Raw genomic sequence first — 24,957 nt, forward strand, 5'->3', positions numbered from 1 at the left:
AATCGGAGTGAAACAGTTCCGAACTCCAGAACCTCTGATCAAGTCATTGCTTAACACCGTCCAGCGGGCCGATTATTGAAATTGATAGACAAAGCTGTGGACAAAGAAGACAAAAAGGATATGGAGGGATCCTATTGGTGGAAGCGGGTGGTTGCAATGGACAAAGGGCGTAGGTAATAGACTAACTAACGGCAACCCACGAGAGACCCGATAGTTAGTCCATTATTTACCCCCTTAGTCTATGAAGAACTACCTATTTCAACCAATAGGATCGCCCTATACTTCTTATGTCTTCTTTGTCTATAGCTTTGTCTATCAATTTCAATAATCGGCCCGCAGTTCTAACTTGGCACTTACCTCGTATGGGTATCCCAAGTATCATTTCCCAAGCGGAAAATCGCTACATGTTTCGATTTTATCAGCGATAAAATTGCCAGGATCATCAAAATCTGAGCGATTATCCTCGCTCTTACCGCGATGAAATCGCGCTTTTATCGCCCAACAATTTATTGCGATATTTTCGAAATAAAAATCGCGATAAATAGCGATTTAATCACGATTTTATCGAATCAAAAATTACGATTTGTAGCGATTAAATCGCCATGTTTCGCAATTTTTAATGTGATAATATCTCGATAAATTGCCACCGATATATTCGCGATAACCAACCGATAAAATCGCTATTTATCGCGATCACTGCTACTTGGGATATTTCAAAGTATCATCGTATCATCGGAAATAATCGTATTTGCTCGCTCATTATTTTAAAACCAGGAATTTAGGGATTTTGTCCGTGTTCCAAGTGAAACGGCTGCAAGTTTAGTTCTGTTTGTGGCATTTAACGATCGCCTTTTACCTAATGTGCCAATTCATGAGTCATCAATTCAAGCATTTCAGGCTTTCTTGCACACTAAGTATGTATCTGAAATGGGATTCGAGCGGATTTCCGAAGAAATCGTTTGTTTTAAAATGTTATTGTAATGAGGGTCGTGGATTCCAATACTCAGCTCAAACCTGAGCGAACAAAGGATCTTAGACCTGTCGGCAACCGTAGTGTAAATATGACCTTTGCTCCGACCTATTTAACCATGTTGAAAACTTCTCGTCGATGGCGCACAGTGGATCGAGTTAATGAGAGAAATCGGACATGAAAATTTTTATATTTATTTCGTCATTTATTCAACTTTAAGGGATGCCACTAGAAGAAAATTTTACGAGAAAACCAATCAAACCACTTTTAGAACCTCAAAGGTTTGTATAAACGGAGTTAGAAGCGTTTAAAGTTTCCACATTTTTTTCGACCTCTCCTATTGACTCGATCCACTGTGCGGCGGAAAGTAATGAGGTGTGCTCTCTCCGTCAAAACCTGTCTATAGCTGCTAATTTGCTCCGAGACAGTAGAATCATCTCGTAGTAAACTGGGGAAGTAAGCCCATTCCGAAAAGCGAATAACTTTAAATGGTGTTTTTACCGGTAAAAAAAAATGCGAAAAAATTATGTAAACCTCAAAAAGGTCATCAGAAGAGCAGTTTTTTCACCTTAAAGATATTAATGAGCAAACAATAATTTTTTACCACAGCAAAATAGAAATGCTGCTGACCTTAGTGTGAAGCGTACATGATTTGCATGCATTTTTTGTCTAGAAAAATTCCGCACCATTTGAAATGTACGATTAACGCAACCACCAATTAGTGAAATTTTAGTTGGTTAACTGTACATGAGTTGTTCTCATTTATTTGGTTTTGAAAATGAAATTAAAGAGGCGGAACGTAATCAAAAGATTTATTGAAATCAAAGGATTTTTTCAGGGATAAATTTATCATTACGGATTGCGGAAACACAACTTGAAGTCAGTAGATTTCAGTATATATCAATTCATATCAGCATTTACGACGGCGTAAGTCCGTAATCAAAAATCTCGTTTTCGGTGTCTAAAAATCTCCACCTCTATGCTATTTTTTTTTTAAAGGAGAACAAATTGACATCATTCCTTGAAGTTTATGCAGAATTTTCCTCGCACAGAACTGAAAAATCACATCGGTTTTAAAGAATTGCCGTTGAGTAGTTTTCCGTTTAAAAAATGAAGTATGACGGGAAGTCTGCGACGTCGCAAACCGAGATATGTGATTGCCGACTTACACCGTCGAATTTGTTTCAACATTAGCTTTTGATCATTTGCACATGCATCTACAGAGAATTTTGAAGTAGAAATAAACCTCCTATCTACTGTGCAAATATGAAGGGCTCCAAATATGTTTCTTCTCGAAACGCTCTTTCTGATCACTTACACGGAGGAAAAAAAACTCGTGCGTGGGACCCGAAGTTTAGGTCATATGGACCTCTGAAGTTTTCAGATTGAGCATCTGAACACTTTAGGTGTAGCTTCCGAGGTTCGGATCATACATCTGAAACTTCAGTTCTTACATCTGAAGTACTTCATATGTGAGAACCGAAGTACTTCGGATGTGGGAACCGAAGTACTTCAGGTGTAAGAACTGAAGTTTCAGATGTATGATCCGAACCTCGGCAGCTAGACCTGAAGTGTTCAGATGCTCAATCTGAAAACTTCAGAGATCCATATGACCTAAACTTTGGGTACCACGCACGAGTTTTTTTTCTCCGTGTAGATTTATTTCGCAATATGACGTCCATTAAACTAGCGACGAAATGAGTACAAACGGAAGAAATTTTAGTCTTCCCCAAAATGCTATCGTAATATTTCAGCCGCTTCACATCGATGGCAACTCGTTCACTTCACTCTTGCAAAAGTTTGCAATAGCCTTATTCTCTGATGAAACGTTGCAACGTTACATTGCAATTGAGCCTCTCCAGCTCTCACCCCTTCATTTCGTGCGTGGATCTCATACTGCGGTGCTAAGGTGAAACGCCGTATGAACCTCCAGGCATTGCCAAATTTCTTTCGATAAAACACGAATTTCCCGGTAAACTTGTGCATACTTTCCTTCCGATTCTTTAGATATTTTTGTTCGCAATTTCACTCGAATTTCCTGAAAATTCCAAGAAAAATATTCATAACGTTCCGCGAAAATAAACATTTTATTTTAGGAAATTTGGCAATTCTCGAATGTTCGTACGGCGTTCTTCCTTAGCACGGCAACGAGGATAGCCGACACTTGCCGAAGTTATATAAACACGACAGAATCGGCGACCGAGCGGTGAACGACTTCGGTTCGTCCATTGTTCGGCCGGTTCATGAATAGCCCCAAGGCACCAGGCGTCTGGGCAGGTGGCGTGGCGGGAGGGGGGGGGAAGGCTGTCGGAAGGGTAGTTCAACCCTTACCTGATCTGCTACGCGCGCGTGGTTTACCTGAAAACTGGTTTCGCATTTGAAGCACTGTAGTAGGGTGCTGTTTGCAGGTCATTTCCCTTTTCAGTCGAGGACGATTCCTCTTTGCGCGTTGGTCGCGGTACGTTCCTACGAGTGCACCTTCAGATTTCTCGTTTCGTCGTGTCGGATTTCGCATTTCAGATATTTCACGCGAACAGGTCTTCTAAGTCTGTTGAAATAGAAAAAGTGATACTTATCGTACCCGGTAGATATAGGAACTTTTTTTACTCTTTTGCAACTTTACCGGTGTTAAAGCTCTAATCATAAATTATGTTTAAAGCGTAGTGAATCAAGAGATCTTCAGACCGTAGCATCCCTTGGAAAGTAGATCGAAACATTCTCGAGTGATTGACATTTTTAACGTGAAAGACGTTTATATGAAAGATATTCGTATATCGATAAGTATATCGTGAAAGACGGCTTTCTCATTTTGACTAATTTGTCGCTGTGGTTTTTGGAGGATTTCATCGAGTTTATTGGTGCCGTTAGTCTATGTGTTTCCAAAAGTGGCTTGTCTCGTTCCATCACTTGGAGATAATGTTCAAGTTCAAGCTTTTTCGACACGCTCATTTTCTGTTGTTTTACTTGAGTATTTTTCAGGTAAGTCTTTTTTTCATCCCTGCCCATTAAACTTTCATTCCATCGTCTCCTCCTCCCCTTATTCCGTCCTGGTCTTGCTGAAGGGGCCATCCATTTATGACGTCTGGGTCCTAATAAGGGGGGGGGGGCGCAGGGGATTAAGAAATGTGACATAAGGCTTAGCCAAACCTGACGTCAGTCAAGTCAGTGGCGTATACAGGAGGAGGGGACAGGGGGTTACAAAATAAACATCAAAATTTGCAGCTTTAGTCAAAAATTTCGTGTCCGACCTCTGGAGTCGACTCGATCGACCGTGCGGCGTCGGTTCAGATCAGCTCGGACAGAGAGCATTCATAAATTACGTGACGCACTTTGGCTGCATTTTTGACACCCTCCCCCACGTTCCCTCTGTATAACGCTACACTGCCGTGCTAAGGAAGGAAGAACGCCGTATGAGCCTTTAGGTGTTGCCAGATTTCCGTATATAAAACACGATTTTCCCCGTAAACTTATGAATATTTTTCTTCAAATTTTTCGGATTATTTTGTTCGCAATTTCACCCAAGATCCTGAGAAACTCAGGAAAAAATGTTCATTCATACATTTCCTCAGGAATTAAAATTTTAGTGAAGAAAATGTGGCATCTCTCGAATGTTCATACGGCGTTCTTCCTGAGCACGGCAGTACACAACGCAACCCAGAATCACCCCCCCCCCTCCCCCAATACGTAACGCTTGACGGACACTCTTCCGTTTATAAAATCCCACAAATTGTGGGAAAATTTCGAAAAATTTGAAGTATTTTTATGACTGTGACGATTAATGTCGTAGAAATGAGAATGATGCATGCATTTTGAAATGAGAATGATACATGCATTTTGAAATGAGAATGATACATGCATTTTTTTCATCGGTGTTGGAGAAAATCAATGGAGAAATGGAAGATTGCAGACTCATGCCCCCTCCCCTCCCTTCCCCCAGAGAGTTACGTAATCTATGAACGCTCCCACACCCATCGTTTGTACTTACACTGTGAAAAACCCCGACCGAATGTCTGTCGTATGCAAAGACCTTGAAGGCGGAACTACGGAAGACCCTGAAATGGCGGTTTTTGCGATTGCAGTTTTTTTTTTTTGGGGGGGGGGGGGGGGGGGGGCTCTAGCATCCGTCACACGGTGGATCGAGTCAATGGAGAGATCGGACATTGATCTTTTTGACTGACACCGCGAAATTAGATGTTAATTTCGTGAAATTTTAAGGTCTGCGGGGTGCTTTCTGAAGTAAATTTTGCGAGAAAACCAATGGGACCTTTATTAAGACTTCCACGTTTTGTAATAATGGAGTGACGTGGTTTCAAAGTTTCCAAATTTTTCAAATTTTGTCCGACTTCACCAATTGACTCGTTCCATTGTGCGATGTGTTTTTTTCAAACGGGACGGGAGGGGGGGGAGGAGGAGGAGGAGGAGGAGGAGGAGGAGGAGGAGGAGGAGGAGGAGGAGGAGGAGGAGGAGAACTGCTTACTTCTCTGTAGGACAAAGAGCATGCTGTTTTTTAAATGTTTAATGGTTCCGTATAGTGCTAGATTTTAGCTCCATCCACACTTCACCACAGCTATCACCCCTTTAAAAAAACTTTTACGAGGATCAGAACGTAGCTTCCCTCCCCCTCCCCTGTACATTACTTATAATGTTTGGGCATTCCAATGATGCACTGCCAAATTTCCATGCTAAGGAAAAACGCCGCGCGCCGTATGAGCATCCTAATGTTTCAAAATTGCCTCCAATAAACCACGAATTAAGTTAAAAAATTTGACTGTTTTTTTGAATTTCAGAGAATTTTACTCGCAATTTGAGCCAAATTTTCTGTAAATATCATTATGCAAATCTCATTTAAAAAATGAATATTTTATCCGTTGGAATGGGTCAGTTGCGCTAGTCATAGAATCGTGTTTTGATGCTTGATTCTTGTAGATCAGCTAAAAATAAGATGGTCTGTCCAAACAGCACCTTTCTTCGTTCAATATTAACCGAGCTATTGCCCTTTGAAAAGTCGGGCTTTTGACGTCATCCATGCGTTATTGACACCCGTGGTTTCTGTAACCTCGCTTTCATTAATCGGTATGACGCACGTTGTTACTGGTCATTCAACTTGAAACTCGAGTGGAAGAAAGGTGGAAGAAACTTTAGAGTGTCACTACCGCGGTGGATGACATCAAAAACCCGACTTTTCAAAGGGCAATATTTTGGTCAAGATTGAACGTAGAAAGTTGCTGTTTGGACAGATCTTATTATTTGTAGCTAATCTACAAGAATCACGCATCTAAACACGATTCTGTAACCAGCGCTGACCCATTAAGCAACATTTATGTGTAGATACGGCGTTCTTCCTTGATGCGGTAGTATATTGCCGTGCTAGGGAAGAACGCCGTATGAACATTCGAGAGTTGCCTTTCCTCGAATTAAACATGTATTTTTGACGACATTTGCGCAAATCTCTTTAAAATTTTCCGATATTTTAGATTAAATTGCGTACAAAATAGTCTGAAAACGTTGGGGGAAAAATATTCACAATTTTCTCAGTAAATTCGGTTTTTATCGAAGGAAACTTGGCATTGTCTGAAAGCTCATACGGTGTTTTTCCTTAGTACGGCAGTATACGACCATCGACCGTGAAACTGTAGAAATACGCCGTATCTCACAATGCAATATCTCGTGTGCGATTTTGCAGACTTCCCATCATATTTTATTTTCTACGTCAAAACTATCAAGCGTTTTTTCTTAAAAACTTCGGTAATTTTTCTTTTCTGTGTGATGAATATTCTATGATAATTTCAAGCCATAATGTTGGTTGGGTCTCCTTTCAAAAAATAACCTAAGAGCAGAGATTTCGAAACACTGCAACCGAGATACGCATTTATTCAATTTCACGGTCGACATGTTTCATTTAACGTTTAAATTTTGAAAGTTGGTTAATTTCGTTTATATTTCTGTTACAGAGTTGCTTATCTCGAGCTCGGCCAACGAATTCCACGATCTCCGGTAATGCATCCGACAAAACTAAATCAGGTACACTACTGCAAAGAGGTATTTATTTTGTATTGCATGCTTAAAAATTGGAACAGATTCACAGACTAAAAAGATTAAACAGATCACCTAAGTCTCATTGACTGACTGCCTCTTTCAAAATAATCTGGGCTTAAAATCTAGTTTTTGAAAGCTACATTGCTCGCTGAGTATGCTGCCGCCGAAATAGGAAATTGTATCGAGCTGAAAGTTAGAGAAAAGAAAAGGGTCAGGGTCGAATGGCTCGCATCTGAAGGAGTAGACCCTTGGCTGGTTAAAGGGACGTAATGTGATATTTTCAGCTCAGCATGAGGTCATGCTTCGCGTCATCGCGCCTTCAATTTTTCAGATGCAGCACGTACGTTCATCAAGTACGAATAGTTGTATCTCAGCGCCGTCGTTAACGTGCATCCTTCCTCTCGCTTTATTTTTATATTGTGTTAGCTTCCGTTTGTCTCATTCGTAATGGTGCTTCAAGCACTACGCGAGGAACACAGCCGAAGGTAGGAGAGATGTGTTCGGGCCTCTTTTTAAACTTGTCTCCCGAATTTGAGCGACGCCTCATTGACAGCATATAGCAGAGTATTAAGAGCTTACGGCTCGCGTCATCGCGCCTTCAATTTTTCAGATGCAGCATTGACGTCCATCAAGTACGAATAGTTGTATCTCTGCGCCGTCGTTAACGCGCATCCTTTCCCTCGCATTATTTCCATATTGTGTTTATTTGCGTGTGTCTTATTCGTAATGGTGATTCAAACTAGTGGCATTATTCGTAATGGTGATTCAAACTAGTGGCATTATTCGTAATGGTGATTCAAACTAGTGGCATATAGAGCAGAGCATTCGATTCACGCGAGTTCACGATTCACGCCGTCGCGTTTTAACATTTTTCATATGCAATGTGGACATCCATCTTGTGCGAATAGTTGTATCGCGTTTACACTTTATGTTGGTGTCTATTATTTTTGAATTTCGAGATATAAATTAAGGTTACGTTTGGCCGAGATATGGCATAGCATAGTGTATCCAAATCAATAGTTTTTTTTTGAAAAGTAATGAAAAATGTTTAAAAGTCTCTCCAGAGGTCTATAAAAGGTGCATATGTCTAAAAATCGAACCGACCAAAGCTTTTGAGGGAGTTGCACACAGTGAATGAAGGAGGGGGATGATGAAGCACCTGTATGTTAACAAAAAGGTGAAAATCTCACAGAAAAGTGTTTACGCTTCAGAAAGTAGTTCTTGGACCTCTCTTCACCACTATCCTGCGTAAAAGCATCTTTCTTTACCCATTACTCTCTCTTTTTCCGTTCATTAAAGAAATTTTTCGCATATATTCTCGGTCGTAATTATATTTCTCTTCTTATTTTGCTATCTGTCAGAGGGGCGCGTTTTCGGCGCGCCAAGGGGGCGTATCTGCCAATGACAGATTGGCCTTATGGCCAGTCGGAGCCTGAAAAGGGTGATTGAGTTCTATTCATGCGAAGTTTGACCCACTATTATTGAATTGTACTTTTAATTTTCGATCTTTTCCTTTTTTTGCGTATAAATAATGTAATTTTAATGGCGACGGCTTGTGAAACAACGGCGAGGTTCCTTTCTAACACAGAACCAGAGATCTTTAAATGTTTCAAGGATAAGAAATGTTCGAGTCAACTGAAAGATAATTCAAATTGATATACATTTTACTTTTTTTCAGATGCCGGCAAGAATAAGTTTTTGCCTCCGCAGGACATACTGCGTAATTGCTCTACTGGAGATACTGGACTCACATTCTGTGAGCACGTGTCCCCCTACCCGAGGTAAAAATAATTTAGTTATTGTTCCTTCTTTTTTTTTACATGACTGGCGATTTAATGCACCAGCACCAATCCTTCCGGTATGAAATACTCTGATAGAAATATTAATTTATTTTTTTTTATTCCAAACGGAGTACGAAGAACATCGATGGCTAAAGTGCGAAATCACGTATCTCTGTTTGCGACGTTGCCGACTTCCGGGCATACTTTATTTTTTCTTCGAAAAACTAGTCAATTTAATTTCTTGAAAATTTCTTTGAGTTTCCCTCTCTAATACCAGAAGATTCGGTGGAAGTTTCAAACTATGTAGTAGACTTGTTTCTCTTCGAAAATATAAAATAGGAGCACCAGATTTGAAACACCGCGATAGAGTCACGTGGTTTCGCACTATAGCCATCGACATACAGCGTATAACGACAACCAAACACACGTACCTATCTTGATTGCGATCATTCTATATTTCGAGTCCATCTTTAAGTTTTTTCAGAGAGCAACAGAATACATCTTGAAATATTTAACCATTTCTTGAATTCTTAAAAAGTATCTATAGTAGGTACGGAAAAGACCCTCTCCTCGCACGACTGGAAATAATGCTTTCGAGCGCACAGTGGGGTGGGACGGGGAATAGAAAACGATCTGAAGCTTATATAACGATTACTGTGAATTCTGTTTTAATATAACTTTAAGATGTGTTTTGATTTTGGTTTCCAGTGATATCATTTCGGCGGAAGCTGCACATTTGAAGCCGCTCGGAACAGACTTTGTAAGTATATTACTTCTCACTCACCTCCCATCTCTCGTTTCAATTGCTTTTCATTATACGCCTGGAGTCAGGCAAAAAGGCCCCTAAGATATGAGAAATGAGATGCTTAAATGCACTCCAGCTTAGAAAATGTATTCATACCTAAGTCATCTAACGCAAAGCCGAAGACCGTTTGAACTTTCATTAGGAATCCACCTTCTCACATCAGAATTTTAATATATATATAGGTCTAGCAGTTTACCAACTGAGATTGAAACATATCCCAAACAAAATCGCGTTAAAATAATATGAAGATTTACGTCAGGAATAATGCATACCGTGCGATTTTACGAGATAATATTAGGTTCATCGCTTGATTTCTTCAAGCTGTGAAACATTCTCCTAGTTTGTAAAGTTACTCTCAATATTGCCTCTCTTTTTTCAGTTGGATGATACTTCAAATAGACAAATAGGTGCTGACGAATATGACGAAGACGACGCACCGAACGATAGAAGGGAGGATTATGAAGAATTTCCTATGTGTCCTTCCATTGTAAGTATCCATAATTTTTGGGACTGTCAGGTGGCTTATTATGAATTTATAATGTTCAGCGCCGCACAGTGGATCGAGTCAATTAGATATGTCGGACATGACATTTTTCGCTACAACTGCAAATTTTGATATTCATTTCGTCACATTTTAAACTTCAAGGGGTGCCTCTAGAAGGGAACCCAAGGAGACCAATGGAACCACTTTTGGAACCTCAAAGTTTTATATAAACGGAGTTAAAAGCTTTTGAAGCATCCAAATTTTGTCCGACTTCTCCTGTTGACTCGATCCACTGTGCGCCGTCTGATTGACAATCTGTACCTGGGAATGATGTACATTATCATATTTTGACGATTACTTTCACTCACACGTTTGCTGTACTTAAAAAAAAGAAAGATAAAAAACCTTTTTGCTGAAAAATGCAGAAAATTCATCGCCAGGGAGTAAAAATCAGATAAATTGAAAAAGGATTGATTAAAATTTGCGTTTTGAAAAATTTTAAAATTGAATTTTTTAAAGACTCCTTTGGAAAATTTAAAAAAAATATTTAAAAATCGGCAATACTGCAATTCAGAGGTACGAGCTTCTGATCGTTTGCCGCCGATTTGAAGGATTCAGTGAATTTAATGGCGTTTTGAGACTGTCTCGGATAAATCTCGTAGGCATTCTAATGCAAATGATAATAATAATACTCACTGTGATGTCATACCTGCGGCAGACCTCTGTTACAACAGAACACCACACACGCGGACTATCTGCCAAGCGAGGTTCGGAGAAGATATGTCGCAGGCAGTTAGTAATCGCCGGCAATTTGCAAGCTCCGTACTTGTCAATTCGTCAAATTGCAATCGCAATAACATTGATATAGTAAAAGTTTCTTAGCGAAGAGACGTAAGGCACGACCTCAGCTTGGAACGCCTTCAAATCCAGCGATACTCTCCGCTTTGCCGTGGAGTTAGTTTAGTTGCTTAACCAAACCAAACCCAACGCAGATTATTGATTACATTTCACGAACTCGCGAGTGTGCTAGCTGGTACCATGCATTCAAGAAGAAAGGGATAACATATGTTTGAATTCAGAGCATAATAATCACTACTTCCTATCTCGTTTTTTCACTGTAAAATTTTTTAATTTGTTGAATTAACACGAATAGATTGCAATTTGCCGGCGATTGCTGATTGCCTGCGACAGATATATGTTGGTGAAAAAATTGGTGTTCCAGTCGTTCGGTGTTGTAAAATTGTCTCGATATTAATAATTTGCTCTCTCTGTGGTTTCAGGAACGAGTGGTTTATCCTAAAGTCGGAAAAACAAAAAACAAGGATCTTTTATTCATTCTTAACCACGAAGAATTCCTGCAGGGGATACGAATAGAGACATGTGTGTAAGTACAATGAATTAGATTTTCTTAAAAAAATCCGCTTAAGTCCTTTCATGAAATACACCACGCAGTATAATGCGAGATTTTCAACCCCTCCCCACCCTCTCTCCGTTGCTCATCCGCCATGCAGATTAGCAACTCCCTGACCAATTACGTCACGCTTTTGCTAGACCCAATTTCACATGTAAAATCGACATTTTTCCGTTGACATTTTTACACCTAAATTACCTAAAAAATAATTAAAAAGTACATAAGTAAAATAATTTGGCGGTTCGCACTGACTTAAAGGCATCTCGTAAGGCCGGCGACCCCCTCTCTGTTTCTTCCCATGGTGAGTGACGTTAGTTACGAATAGCCTATGAATCTTTTGTAAATGTATGGCGATAGCGCTAACAAAATTTTACCGAGTTTTTTTCACACTTTGATTTTATTGGAATTTTTGAGAGTTTTTTGCGCGAAGATACAGAATAACTCCGCCAAGCAACATGAGATGTATGCGACTGTGCACTTTTAAGATCCAAATTGAACTAGCGTCGGAAAGGTATTTGAAAAAGTCAGAAGTCTGAACTATCTTTTTTCCTTGCATGTTGCACCCGTATTTCGTAACTCGCATCGAGACATGCGCATTGAAAGCGTGAAAGTGCTTGTACAAACTTTGTAATTTTACCTCAAGCTCTCTTATACATAAATGCAAAAAAAAAAAAAAAAAAAAAAAAAAAAAAAAAAAAAAAAACGTGCGCAGTAATTACATATCATATTTAGATTTCCCATGTTTGGTGTTTCAGACACAAGAAGAAACAATGCGCTTTCACGGAGACCGTGCCGTGGGGCTACAAAACGTTCTGCCGCCAAAAATACGTCTACAAAAGGTTGGTGGCTCTCAACGACAAGGGTAAAGCACACCCAGACGTGTTTCTCTTCCCTTCATGTTGCACGTGCATTATTCGACTTGATCGGAAAAAGTTTTAGCAGCCTCGAAACGCATCAAAATCACCCTCTTTCCAATGGAGTAAAGATAGGGAGCGTTTTCCCTTAATCATAGACTGATAGACTCGAGTGTTCTAGACCCACGTCATCAAACTCCGAATCGAAAAACGAAGACAAATAAGAAGAGGAGAAAAGAGGAAGAAACATCAATTCCTCTCCTCTCCCTCGTTATATTCTTCCTTTTTCCCCTAACAACCTTGTTTTTCCTCTTCTAATTCCTCTTGCTCTTTTTGTCCCTTTTCTTATCTTTCTTCTCCCTCTCCTTATTTCTCGTTTTCTTTTTTTTTCTATCATCCATATCTTGCCATACCCTCATATGACGAATGGGCCAAAGTCTGTCAGGCTAAGATTAATCATATACCCGCAAGTTTTCAAAGCAAATAGTACCAATCACGAGTTATCTATCGGATACGTATGACTTATCTGACATTTATTTACATTGTATTTTTCGTTTTCTTTCATCGCTCATTTTTTATATGACATTTGTTGTTTGTTGGGAAATGCTATTTTAAGTAGCAACTAGACTCCTTAGATTATGCATCTACAACAGCTACGTTATCCTAAATGTAGCATACCTTCCTGTTTGAAGGCGTTTTATATGTTGTAAGGTTAAGTAGGTAGAGTCTTCGAGAAATATTTAGACAATTGTAAGGGACTCATCCACATCTTTATATGTTGTGTAATAACTAGAGAATCTCTTGTAAATTTTAAGAAGTTGACATTTTTCCTTCGATAGAATTTTTATATTTGAGGAATTAAGGGAATATTATAGTTATTATTCACTAGAAAAAACACTTAAAAAAATGGTCCGTTACTGTATGCAACAAGGTGGAGAAATGGTGCTGGGCCCACGTCATTTCGTGGGAAAATCAAAGTCGAGAAATTCCAAAAATTACAATTAGGAATTACAATTATTAAAAACTTATGGACAACTTAAAAAAATTATGGAACAAAGGAATTAAAAACCTATATTTAGGTAACTGGTAATTTAACCATGATGCTTTCCTGAAACAAATCAAGATAATGAATGCAATCTAATGTATTTCAATTGCAGTTGTTGTATCAAAACGTATGAGCCCTTTAGTGAATACGAGGCCATTCTTAAGTAGTTCCTTTTCTGTTTATGCTGTAAATAATATAGTATGTAACGCTATCAAATAGTGCCCCAAGTCCGAATGCATGGACTCAAAATGTTTATCTTTTGGTATTTTTTGACTTTTGTATCTACATAATGTTACGGTGTTATTATTAATTTTTATTATGAAAGAAGTAAGATATATAAGTATAAATTGCTATGTTTCATTGCAGTATGACATTTGTTTTTTCTCATTTTTAGCCTTGGAGCGGACCCTCATTTCACATTATTTATTAAAAGATGAAAAAAAGGCTCGTTAACTCTACAGCTTAATGCTAGTGAATGAATAAACGTATTTCCGTAGTCTACCAGGGACCGACCGACCGCACAGTGGGCCAGATCGTGTCCGTAGCGGCGCTTAATTGATAACTCCCGCTAGATCAAGCATATCGTTCAAAACATGATGATTCCTAGGGTAATTTGATCCCCTCTTTCCAAATTTTGTGTCAAAAAAACCGGCAAAAATGTCTAAATGTAGGTTTTGGACGTCGAAAGCTGAAGAAATTGCTCGATAAAAAAGAGGATCTTGTGCTCTTATAAAATGGGGGAAAAACACAATCATCGTACCGGAAAATGCAATCTTATCATCTAACCTTGTAATTCTATTGGAAGGAGAATATTTTCGGTTTTGAAGGTCCGAAAAATATTGATTTTTAGCTGCAGGGCATGAGATCAAAGTTGCCCGAAAAATAAGCCTTAAAAAATGAATTTTTCAGAATATTGTAGACTGGGAAAGTGTCATTGCGGTTCGTTGCGCGGTTCTCTCTGGTATTTTTAGAAAGCACATATCCTAGAGATACCATATACCAAAGCACAAACGGTACAAACCGGTACAACCATATTTGTCGGATGATTATTTGAGGCGACCTCCAATTTCCGCGAAAATCAGATATAGAGGTTTTAAGGAACTACGTTACACAGTAAAGCGGCCAATGAAATATTTTAACACAAATTCATGTTTTAAGGGTTTTTAAGGTTTCTAATAGCATTTCTCGCTCTTTCGATACTTTAGGGTGGAAGGAGGGGGAGGGGGAGGCCGACCAAAATCAGACAGTCAAAATTTTTTTATAGTTAACAATTTTCTTGAGCTAAGTGAAAAATGATAATTTTTTTACATCCGTTCACGCATTCAGCCCAAATAGGTCTGGTTTTAAACCAATTTGGCTGTGAATAGGAAAATTCTACAGTCATATGGCACCTAAGTTTAGAGTGAGTTGACTGTCGCTGACACCAATATAACTGCTGAAATTTCAACTCCTCTGTTGAACTGTACTTTATGCAATCTTGCGTGCTTGAGGATGATATCTTCAAGGGAGAGGAGGATTCTATATCGAATTCTCTTAATTCGATCAAACATTAATACTGGTATGAAAATAACGCAATAACAAGAACCGACTCGTACACAGCTCAGGATACCGTTACTTACCTAAAATAACACATTATTTACACGATGACAATAGCTTTTAGGAGGGGTGTAACACTAAATTAGGCATAGTTGTATTTAAAGAAGTCAATATTTAGTTATCTGAGTGACTTCAATCATACGATATTACATTACTTTCAGTCTAACAATGAAATTGAAATTTCATCAGTTTTATTGGTGCCAGCGACGACGGTCAACTCACTCTAAACTTAGGTGCCATATGACTGTAGAATTTTCCTATTCATTGCCAAATAGGTTTAAAACCAGTCCTATTTGGGCTGAATGCGTGAACGGATGTAAAAAAATTATCATTTTTCACTAAGCTCAAGAAAATTGTTAACTATAAAAAATTTTTGACTGTCTGATTTTGGTCGGCCTCCCCCTCCCCCTCCTTCCACCCTAAAGTATCGAAAGAGCGAGAAATGCTATTAGAAACCTTAAAAACCCTTAAAACATGAATTTGTGTTAAAATATTTCATTGGCCGCTTTACTGTGTAACGTAGTTCCTTAAAACCTCTATATCTGATTTTCGCGGAAATTGGAGGTCGCCTCAAATAATCATCCGACAAATATGGTTGTACCGGTTTGTACCGTTTGTGCTTTGGTATATGGTATCTCTAGGATATGTGCTTTCTAAAAATACCAGAGAGAACCGCGCAACGAACCGCAATGACACTTTCCCAGTCTACAATATTCTGAAAAATTCATTTTTTAAGGCTTATTTTTCGGGCAACTTTGATCTCATGCCCTGCAGCTAAAAATCAATATTTTTCGGATCTGCAAAAGCGAAAATACTCGTCATGCAATGGAGTTTACCAGTCAGATGCATATAATGGTTTGAGGTTCACGAGTGCTTTGTGAAATCAGCGAGTATACAACGCGCGCCTCAGGTTGCAGAAATCTGGGTTCATCACATTCCACATGCTGCATATCTATATACGTGGAAACCGCAGATATAATGAATATTTTAGATATTCCCATGTAATTTCGTTATCAGTAGGTATCTAAGCATCGATTAAGATAGCTCTGATGTGGAAAAAAAAATGTCGAAAAATTGCATTTCGCGCCGCTACGGACACGATCTGGCCCACAGTGGACCGTCCCTAAATTATAGTCCCAAAGAAACGACTTGGAACTTTTAAAAAAACATCCCTTTAGACTAAGCGAACACAACAGACTCATACCTAAGAACTTTCTGCCGATGCGCTACTGAACTACTACGGCACTACGGGAAAATTCGTACAACCACCTTTCACTTAGGTATCATATATGTGAGTGTAAGTTTAATTGAATCCAACCAACTTGAAGGCGTCTTTAAAGTATGAGTGCTTCTATACCACAATGTGTGCAATGCGTGCAATGGAAAATTTGCGGGTGCCTCAAATTATGATTTGAAGAAACCACACAGGAAGAGTGAATGATGTTTTCCCAGTTAGACAAACAAAATTTTTAAAACAAATTTAAAATATTATACCGGAAAAAATCATAGTTATTTCTACTAATCGCGTCTAGTGAAATTTGGATTTCATTCTCTGGAAAGATTTTTAGCCCCCGCGTTTGATTTATCTTTCCTGTCTAGTAAAATTTGCCAAGCCAATTTTTGATATTTTTTCAGATTACGTGTTTTGATATTTTGTCGTTTTGTATATAAAAATTTAAAAACAAATTTAAAATCTTCCGAAATAATTTGTATAAACTTACAATAAATAAGAATAGAAAAAATATTAAACTAAGTTTTGATAAGTGTTCAATTTCTTTTGAAATAAAATGATCAGATCATTTTCCTAGTGGTGAAGCCCGCCGTTGGCGTCGCGCCGCGGGTGAAGTGGTGGACAGTCAAAACGCCTTCACTCCCGTGCGTATGCAACACGGACATCCATGGAGCTCGAATAGTTGCATCCACGAGTTTTAAAGAAGTTTGTATGTCTTTTGTCTCATTAGACATAGACACGGACTACGGGCGCTTTTCCTTGTTTTTATTACATCGTAACTTACTTCCAGCGTTTCCCGTTGTGCCGATGAGTATGACTGATTTTCGTGGCGACATTGTGAATTTTCCGAATAATGCTTTAAATGTTGTTTAGACGCGATTTTAGATGTGATGAAAATATCTTCATATCCAACTTCTGGAGTGGGTTCGGATCGAACTTTAATGGATTTTTATGCCAAAAATTAACCTGTGAGTGTGATTTTTATTAATTTCTCAGCCGATAATACGTGTTCTGGGTCGGGTTTCTCCTTCGGAACTCCATGATAGCTTAAAACTGATGATTTAATCAGAGAGCGGCACTGTGGCACAGACATGGCAATACTCTCCCACACATCGACGGTGCAAGCAGTCCGCAACCACGTATATCTGCGACGTCGCAGAATTCCTGCCATATTTTCTTTTTGAAATTGAAAACTACTCAACGTCAATTCTTTGAAACTGCCGTGATTTTCTGCTCTGTGAAAAAAAAAATTCCGCAAAAACTTCAAGGAATAATGTCAATTTGTTCTCCTTAAAAAAATAATGTAGAGGCGGAGATTTTCAAACACCGCAAACGAGATACGTGGTTGCTGACTTACGCCGGCGCCGTCGACATAGGTAGCCAAATGAAAACTAACGGCGACCAACACTTCACAGTAGAGCAAATTGCAGCTTAGCCAGGCGCGCCGGCACTCCTTGCTCCAAGCAATGCAAAATGGCGGAGACGTCTATTCTCACTCTGTTGTTGATTACACCACCAACGCTGTGTGTGTGTGTGTTTGGGTGAGTCTGTGTTGTGTTGATCGGCTCTAGTCTTGAAATGCGGCTCATCGCGAATCATAACTTTTCACTTTTTCTACCCTTTAATTTTCCCGAGGATTTATAAGTTTTGACTTCAGAATATCTTCATACCCGACGCATCATAGTGAATCGCGACCATAAGCAGAAGTGCGTCTCAGTGTGCCAGTTAAAAGTGTGGGTTGACGGGATTTCATTGTTGTCTCAGAAAGGCTTCTTTTTCTCGTCGGTCCATTTGCGTATTGATTTGATCGTGATTTTCGAAATTTACATCTCCGCGATCGGGTTTTCGTGCGCCGATAATATTTCATTGAGCACCGCGATGTGAGAGATCAGCTTGGTGTTTGCTCTATCGCGTTATTTACTTCAAACACAATGAGACTATCACCCTCCGTCTAGACTGAGGCTATCGAGCTGAGAAAACACCAATAAAGAAGTGAAATCATTTTTCAAATGAAGTGATATCTATTCCGGTGGAGTGCAAAGTTTGTCAATTTCAAACCGTGTTTTCAATACTCGAAGTATGATCCTATCTTTCTAGTGGCCTTTCAGTTTGGATTACTGCCATCATAGTTTTGCGGATCTGAAGTTATCATTGTAAGTAGTTCAGATTACACTATTTTACCTTCTTCACAGTCAAACTGCCGTTTATTTAATCTTTTAAAACTTTTCTTCCAATGCAGGATGATGTATTCAGCATTGACAGCTCTCTAGACTTGCATTTTGAAAAAGTACTAGGGAATTTAGTTGACAGAGGACGTATAAGTAAAAAAAATTAGTGAAGTATCGAGGGAGTATTGTCGTAAAATAAGTTTGCTGTGGAGAATAAAATATTTAATATGGAAAAGTAGTAGGAAGCTACTTAATCTGTAATTCTCTGGTAGGGTCGAAATTGAACTATCGCATGTCATTACTCGGGGAGGTTAATTGGAAGGAGTTAGGGCGTTTAGATAAATTGTATGTACAAATAAAAACTTTTTACATTCCTCATCAAATTCAACCTCTGACAGAGGTGAACACCAGAGTGCATCCTTAATGACAACACTTGTTGCCGGTTTCAGGCTGATAACAGTGCACAAGTCCATAGAGAAAAAAAAGGAGGTGTTTGCATTTCGGGCATCTTGGAATTGTTTGATGACTTGATGACGTAGGTGGGTACAGCGACGTTTAGCGTGAAGGGGACGTCGCTGTACCCACCTACGTCATCAACTCATCAATTAATTCCAAGATGCCCGAAATGCATACACCTCCTTTTTTTTCTCTATGGCACAAGTCGGTGGCTACTGATCATGGAGAACATTGCCAAGGGCCATTTGAGTGTAGCGAACTTGCTGGCAAGATAGGCATTAGCCCTACAAAAACTTGTCTTTATAAGAATTAGTAAGAAAAGCAATGAACTATGAAAGGCATTTGAAATCTATCTGTATTGCTTCTCACAAATCCATGATTGGTTTCACATTCATACTTACTTGTACATTCTGAGACTCATGCAAACGCAAGAAAATTATCTCTTTGCTCATGACTACTGGGCAAGAACTTGAAGAAACTGGAAGCGAAGACCCATATTTTACTGTGCATTATTTATATGTGAGAAAGTAGTGTGTGCATTCAATGTTGAATATCTCGCCTTCTACCCAACAGAGTTGGCTAATTTTTTGGCGTAGGCCTGTTGGTGAGATTTATGCCAAGAGCAAGTGAGGCGCATAGTGCTTCAAGGGGGTTGGGCTATGAAGTGGTAAAGGGGCGTACTTAGCCCTCTCATACTTCCAAAATTTTTCAAGACAAAAAAGAAACCAAAGACACTGAAACATCACATTTACACAAGCGATAAAACGTTACACATCGGGTTATGGAGCTTCTGCTTGTTCTCCAGCCTGATCTTAATACTTAAATGAAAATTATCATTTATCACCCTATAGCGACTTGAAATTCAAGAAAAATTTTCTTAAATTTGACAAGGGAAAATATGGTGAAGTTAGGAAACGCCGACCCGAGACTTTCTAGGCCACCTTAAGATCCAAATAATCTCAGTGAAAATGCTTTTTCAGTGACAAAACATCAGACCTATTTTTTAGCTGAAGGAGGGGTAGGTAAGTACGATAGGGCTGGTTTTGGGCCCACCCTTAATTTCTACATCTCGACGAATTTTTGCTCATTGAAGGTCTATTACTAACGGAATGTATAATGATTTGGTCATTTTCGGTCACTTTACGGGTCTACTGATGACCTAAACTTGAGTCTGAAGGCCAATTTGGCGAAAATTTTGGGTCTTGAGATTTTGAGGTCGAATGCCAAAATATCTGCTTTTTTCAAAACAGAATTCAGCCCTCAGACCCAAAAAGAGACCGGATATGACCAAATTATGATGCATATCGAAAAATAAAGACCTTCATGGAGCAAAAAATCGTAGAGTTGAAGGAATTCAGCCAGAGTGGGCCTGAAACGGCCCATACGTGACCTTTTTTTTAGACAAAATAACGTCATGGATCCCCACGGCATTGGACCGATTATTTTCCGACTGACGTAAGCGCCAAAATTCCGAAATAAGAAAACCCGTTTTATTCGTATGACAGTCTTCGAATTCCAAAAAATGTATGTTCTTTTAGAAGGCTATTTTGATATCAGTCATGATTGACAAAACCAGAGACAACAGAGAAAGAACAACCCCTCTACCACCGAAATAAAGATTGGCGCTTACGCAGGGTGTCTAGCATCAGAATTTTCCCGATTCGATCAGGATTTGAGGAAAAATCGGTCGTAAAATCAGGATTTGAGAAAAGTCAGCCGATCGGGTTTTTTTTAATCGAGATATTTTTTTGAAGTTATATTCGCCTTGCGTGAAGTGATACCTAACGTCTTAATTTTTTCCGCAAAAAATCAGGATTTGAAAAAATTATGAAATCAGGATTCTGCAGTCCAAAATCAGGAAAAATCAGGATTTCCCAAAATGAAAAAAGCTAGACCCCCGTTACGCATAGTGTCTTAGTTTTTTATAAACCGGGAAAAACCGGGATTCATCAGGGAATAAAAATTTAACGGGAAAATCAGGGAATCTGCTCCAGAAACCGGGAAATATGACGGTCAAATGTGACCGATTTTTTATACTTCCTTGCATAGTTTGGGTGTAAGATCAATTAAAATCTAAATTCATATCCAAAATTCTGGAAAATTATATTCTTTTCCCCAAGAATATCCCGGGAAAAATGGGAGAAAACTTTGGTTTCTTATCAGAGAAAGAGCTTCTGAAAATCAGGGAAAAATCAGGGAATGAGCTTTGTCAAGAAAATTAGACACCATTCTGTTACGTGATTTAGTAAATAATCGGTTCGACTAGCAAGGACTTTTTTTCTCTTCCTCGTAAAGCGCCTAACATCCCGCATGATTTCCATTTCGCGACTCGGGCAGACACCCCAGACCGGATCAATGGGGGAGAAAGAGCGTGAAGCGGGAATCTTCGTGGCCCGGGGTGACGCAGAACGCGGGCAGCGGCCCGAGATGGACAAGGGCCGATAGCGGGGCGCTCGGAGCGGGATGCTGGTTCCTTCGGGATATTTATCGTCGACTCGTTCCAATTAAAACGGCGTTTTAAATACCCCCTCGCTGCCCCCCCGACCCCCCTCCACCCCCCGCGTGGCGTCTGGACAGGACGGGCTTTCGATTCTCGTCCATCAATTATATCCGCCGGCCTCCGGCGCGGCGGCATCGCACACTTGGACGTATCCATGCTAAAAGAAACTATGAGCATAGGGTTAGCGTGGGACATAGTTCCTTTTAGCATAAATGCGTTCACTTGACCCATCGGAAAACATGTGTAGCCCAGCTCACAAGGGGAGGCTACCGATTGTCCACCTCAGATCGGGTTCAAATTTGGCAGAGAGGTAGAATAGGTTAATATAAGAAACCGTATTTTTTTTTAGGTGCCAATGCCCAGCCGTTTTTGAGTTATGTATTTTTGAAGTTGCCGTTTTTTCGTGTCAGCGACGCGCTCAAGTTGAGCCTACTGTGCGCGCATCTTTTAATGCGATCCGAGTGTCCCGAGGTTCAAGTGAGTCAGTTGCCCTAGCGGTAGCGCGCTCGCCTACGATGCTGCAGGTTTGGGGTTCGATACTACTTCCGTGAATTACATTTTGCAATTGATTATTTTGTTTTTTAATCGCTTCATCACAGCAAATTGTAAGTCACCTTGTAGACGTTGTGGTGCTGATTATATTTTTTTCCTTTTTTGTTACACACTCATTAAAAAAAATAAAAAATACATAAAATTTAATTAGAATCATAACGTCTACAAGGTGACTTACAATTTGTTGTGATGAAGCGATTAAAAAACAAAATAATCAATTGCAAAATTGTGATTCACGGAAGTAGTATCGAACCCCAAACCTGCAGCACCGTAGGCGAGCGCGCTACCGCTTGGGCAACTGACTCACTTGAACCTCGGGACACTCGGATCGCATTAAAAGATGCGCGCACAGTAGGCTCAACTTGAGCGCGTCGCTGACACGAAAAAACGGCAACTTCAAAAATTCATAACTCAAAAACGGCTGGGCATTGGCACCTAAAAAAAAATACGGTTTCTTATATTAACCTATTCTACCTCTCTGCAAAATTTGAACCCGATCTGAGGTGGACAATCGGTAGCCTCCCCTTGTCAGACCCACTCCCGAAACATCGTTGACAAGTGGAGCCAGTTCAGCAGGGGAGGAACCGATTTTTTTGGGAACAGGGGGTTGGTTGGCTCGTCGAAAAATAACCCGTTTACCTCCTTTTATTTGCAATAGATAGATGAAAATTTTTGCATTTTTTTTTTGCCGCCGTCAAGATGGCTACAGCGCCCAGTGGGTTAAGTCAGTAGGAAATGTCGGACAAAATTTGGAAACGTTAAAAGCTCATAACTCCGTTTGTACAAAACTTTGAGGTTTTAAAAGTGGTTCCATTGGTTTCCTCGTGAAATAATCTTCCACAAGCACCCCTCAAAATGTAATCCAAGTTGACGAGCTTTGGCTTTGGGTATGTTGTTGCCTGTTTGGCACCACTTGAGACGTAAAATATAAGATGGTCAGTTTTCATCGTTTGGCTTATCATTAAATCTATTGTTGAACACTGGTAAAACGCAAATTCTTGCCGCTTTCATATCTAAGATAGGGCCTCTGTTTCTAAACCAAACATTGTGAGTATTAGCGAAACTCAAAAAGGTTGGTACTTATTTCGGATAAATATACGTCTTCAACTGCAACATTTTAAAAATTGTGTGAAATTCTCGCATGACGCTGGTATTTGGACGCTAGTTCAATGAATAAATCGATAGAAAAACGATGGAAGCGGATTAGTGGAAAAGATGCTTTCGACCGTGGACTCGGAGATGAGAGCTGAGCGTCTTCGCATATTCCTACGCCTCAAGTTTTCAAAAATGGTCCCATTATAAAGGCTGTCGTAGAGAATCGAAAAAACGAGAATTATTTATGATTTTATAGCCTTCGGATCCAAGTTTGGGCCTCCCCGTTTTGAGACCAAACTACGTGACTATCGCCAAACCCCAAATATTTCTGTAAACATACGTCGTCGACTAAAAACTATCGAAAAATCTCGAGATCATAGGATAGGGCCGACTTTAGCTCTCATCAATATCCCTCTTTTTCGACGTGGAGTTTTCCTCAAAATTCCACCAATCTAATTTAGAAGAACTTATATGTCAGCAAAATTCGCCCCGAAGTACAAGGGTTGTTGGGGAGATCCGTTGAATTGCGGTGTACGAGTTCACCGCAATAAATACTGCACAGGTATTTAAACAAGTTTTTTTTCTCTCGAAAACCTTTATCAAGCGACACTACACGGCAACACTGCATCGGACGGAGTATTATAATTATTGACGTTTAGATCATTACTTATCTTACAACAGCAACTTTGTAGTTTCTGAACTTTGCCCTTTTTAACTTCTTAATAATTTTTTATGATACAGTTTGAAAGAGATCATGACAATAATATACTTTTAATTCGTGCCGTGCTATTCACTCATATTATCACGACTACCGTGCCATGAAAGACCACCGGATGCCGTTTAACCTATCCCGCGAAAATATTTATTCATAAGGAGTTATGAATATTTTCCTTTGAATTTTTAGATCATTTAGATTGTGTTGCGATTGAAGTTTTCTGTAAAATTCACAGTTTTTTTTTTTTTTAAAAAAAAGAAGACTTCTCTCTTAAGTTTTTTAACTTTTCTTTTCAAAACCCAATACCACTAGGGTCGGCATTCTTCGTTTGCACGACAGACGAGATGAGGCATTTAGGGCAACTTTGAGTAATTTCATTCCATGCACGTAATCTACCCAGCAAGATCCTCGATTCCTAATCCGCCATGCCGAGGAGAATTGTCGTATGAACCTTTGAATATCGCTAAATTTCCTTGGATAAAACATTTATTTTAGAAAATGTTATGCAATTGTTTTTTTTTTTTTCAAGAGTAGGTATTATATCAGGAGAGTTTAAATAAAATACCCTGCAATATTCACTTTTCCAGAAAATTTCTTTTTTTACCTATCAGAGGAAACTTATGCATACGGTGTTTTTTTGCTCATATCGGAAACAACGTCTGTGTCATTAATTTTCCCGTGTAAATAAACTAGAAACACGTAAGTAGTTTTCACTTTATTCGGCCGTGCCATGGAAGAACGCCGTAAAGACCATCAGGCGTTGCCAAATTTCCTTTTTCTAATCACGAATTTTCAGGATTTGTGATTATTTCTCCTCCGGCTTATTCAGGAGATTTCGTTCTAATTTGATCTCAAATCAGGCATGACTCCTCAAAAATAATAATTTTTAGGGAAAATTTAGCAACATTTGAATTCTCGTACGGGGTTTTTACTCAGTGCGGCCGTATGCCGTATTGCGGGACACAATCCAAATGATAGTTCAATGGTCACATAACTTTCACTGAGCACTCTGACAACCTCGGCAATGAAGATTAGGGTCAACGTGTGAATGAGCAATCTCGTTAGCAAGTGCCAATGCCTTTGTACCGCTGCATGTTCATGCAAAAATATAACACACTCGCCGTACGATAGTTCCCACTGCTTTTCCTCACAATTTCCATTTTATTTTCGGGAAACTCTTAACACCGTTCGCGGCACTTTCGTATAAAGGCTTAGTTCTCTTGTTTATCTGCCTTTGACAGTAGCACGATCTTCTGCC

At 39.4% G+C, this 24,957-nt stretch overlaps 2 protein-coding genes across 6 annotated transcripts in view; both read left to right on the forward strand.

Annotated features, from left to right (window-relative positions):
* The first annotated feature begins 3,317 nt into the window (after positions 1 to 3,317).
* LOC109029995 (neurotrophin 1) lies at positions 3,318 to 13,754 on the forward strand. 2 transcript variants are annotated; one of them, XM_072295919.1, is made up of 7 exons: positions 3,318 to 3,949; positions 6,922 to 7,009; positions 8,685 to 8,787; positions 9,496 to 9,547; positions 9,972 to 10,079; positions 11,357 to 11,460; positions 12,243 to 13,754. In XM_072295919.1, exons 1-7 carry the CDS (start codon positions 3,842 to 3,844, stop codon positions 12,424 to 12,426), a joined length of 747 nt encoding a protein of 248 aa, XP_072152020.1. In that variant the 5' UTR covers positions 3,318 to 3,841; the 3' UTR covers positions 12,427 to 13,754. The 2 variants fall into 2 exon arrangements, with proteins under 2 accessions (XP_072152020.1, XP_018896276.2); XM_019040731.2 differs by having other exon boundaries at positions 3,324 to 3,949; positions 6,922 to 6,991.
* Positions 13,755 to 17,726: 3,972 nt separating this feature from the next.
* rut (adenylate cyclase rutabaga) overlaps positions 17,727 to 24,957 on the forward strand; it is a 67,021-nt gene continuing 59,790 nt past the window's right edge. For 3 of the 4 annotated variants that reach the window (XM_072295921.1, XM_072295922.1, XM_072295923.1), the window contains exon 1: positions 17,727 to 18,366. The gene's annotated coding sequence lies outside the window, so the exon portion shown is untranslated. The remainder of the gene's footprint in view (positions 18,367 to 24,957) is intronic. The other variant, XM_019040923.2, reaches the window with a different exon arrangement.

The sequence above is a fragment of the Bemisia tabaci genome, chromosome 2, assembly GCF_918797505.1.
Source record: "Bemisia tabaci chromosome 2, PGI_BMITA_v3".
Taxonomy (NCBI): Eukaryota; Metazoa; Arthropoda; class Insecta; order Hemiptera; family Aleyrodidae; genus Bemisia; species Bemisia tabaci.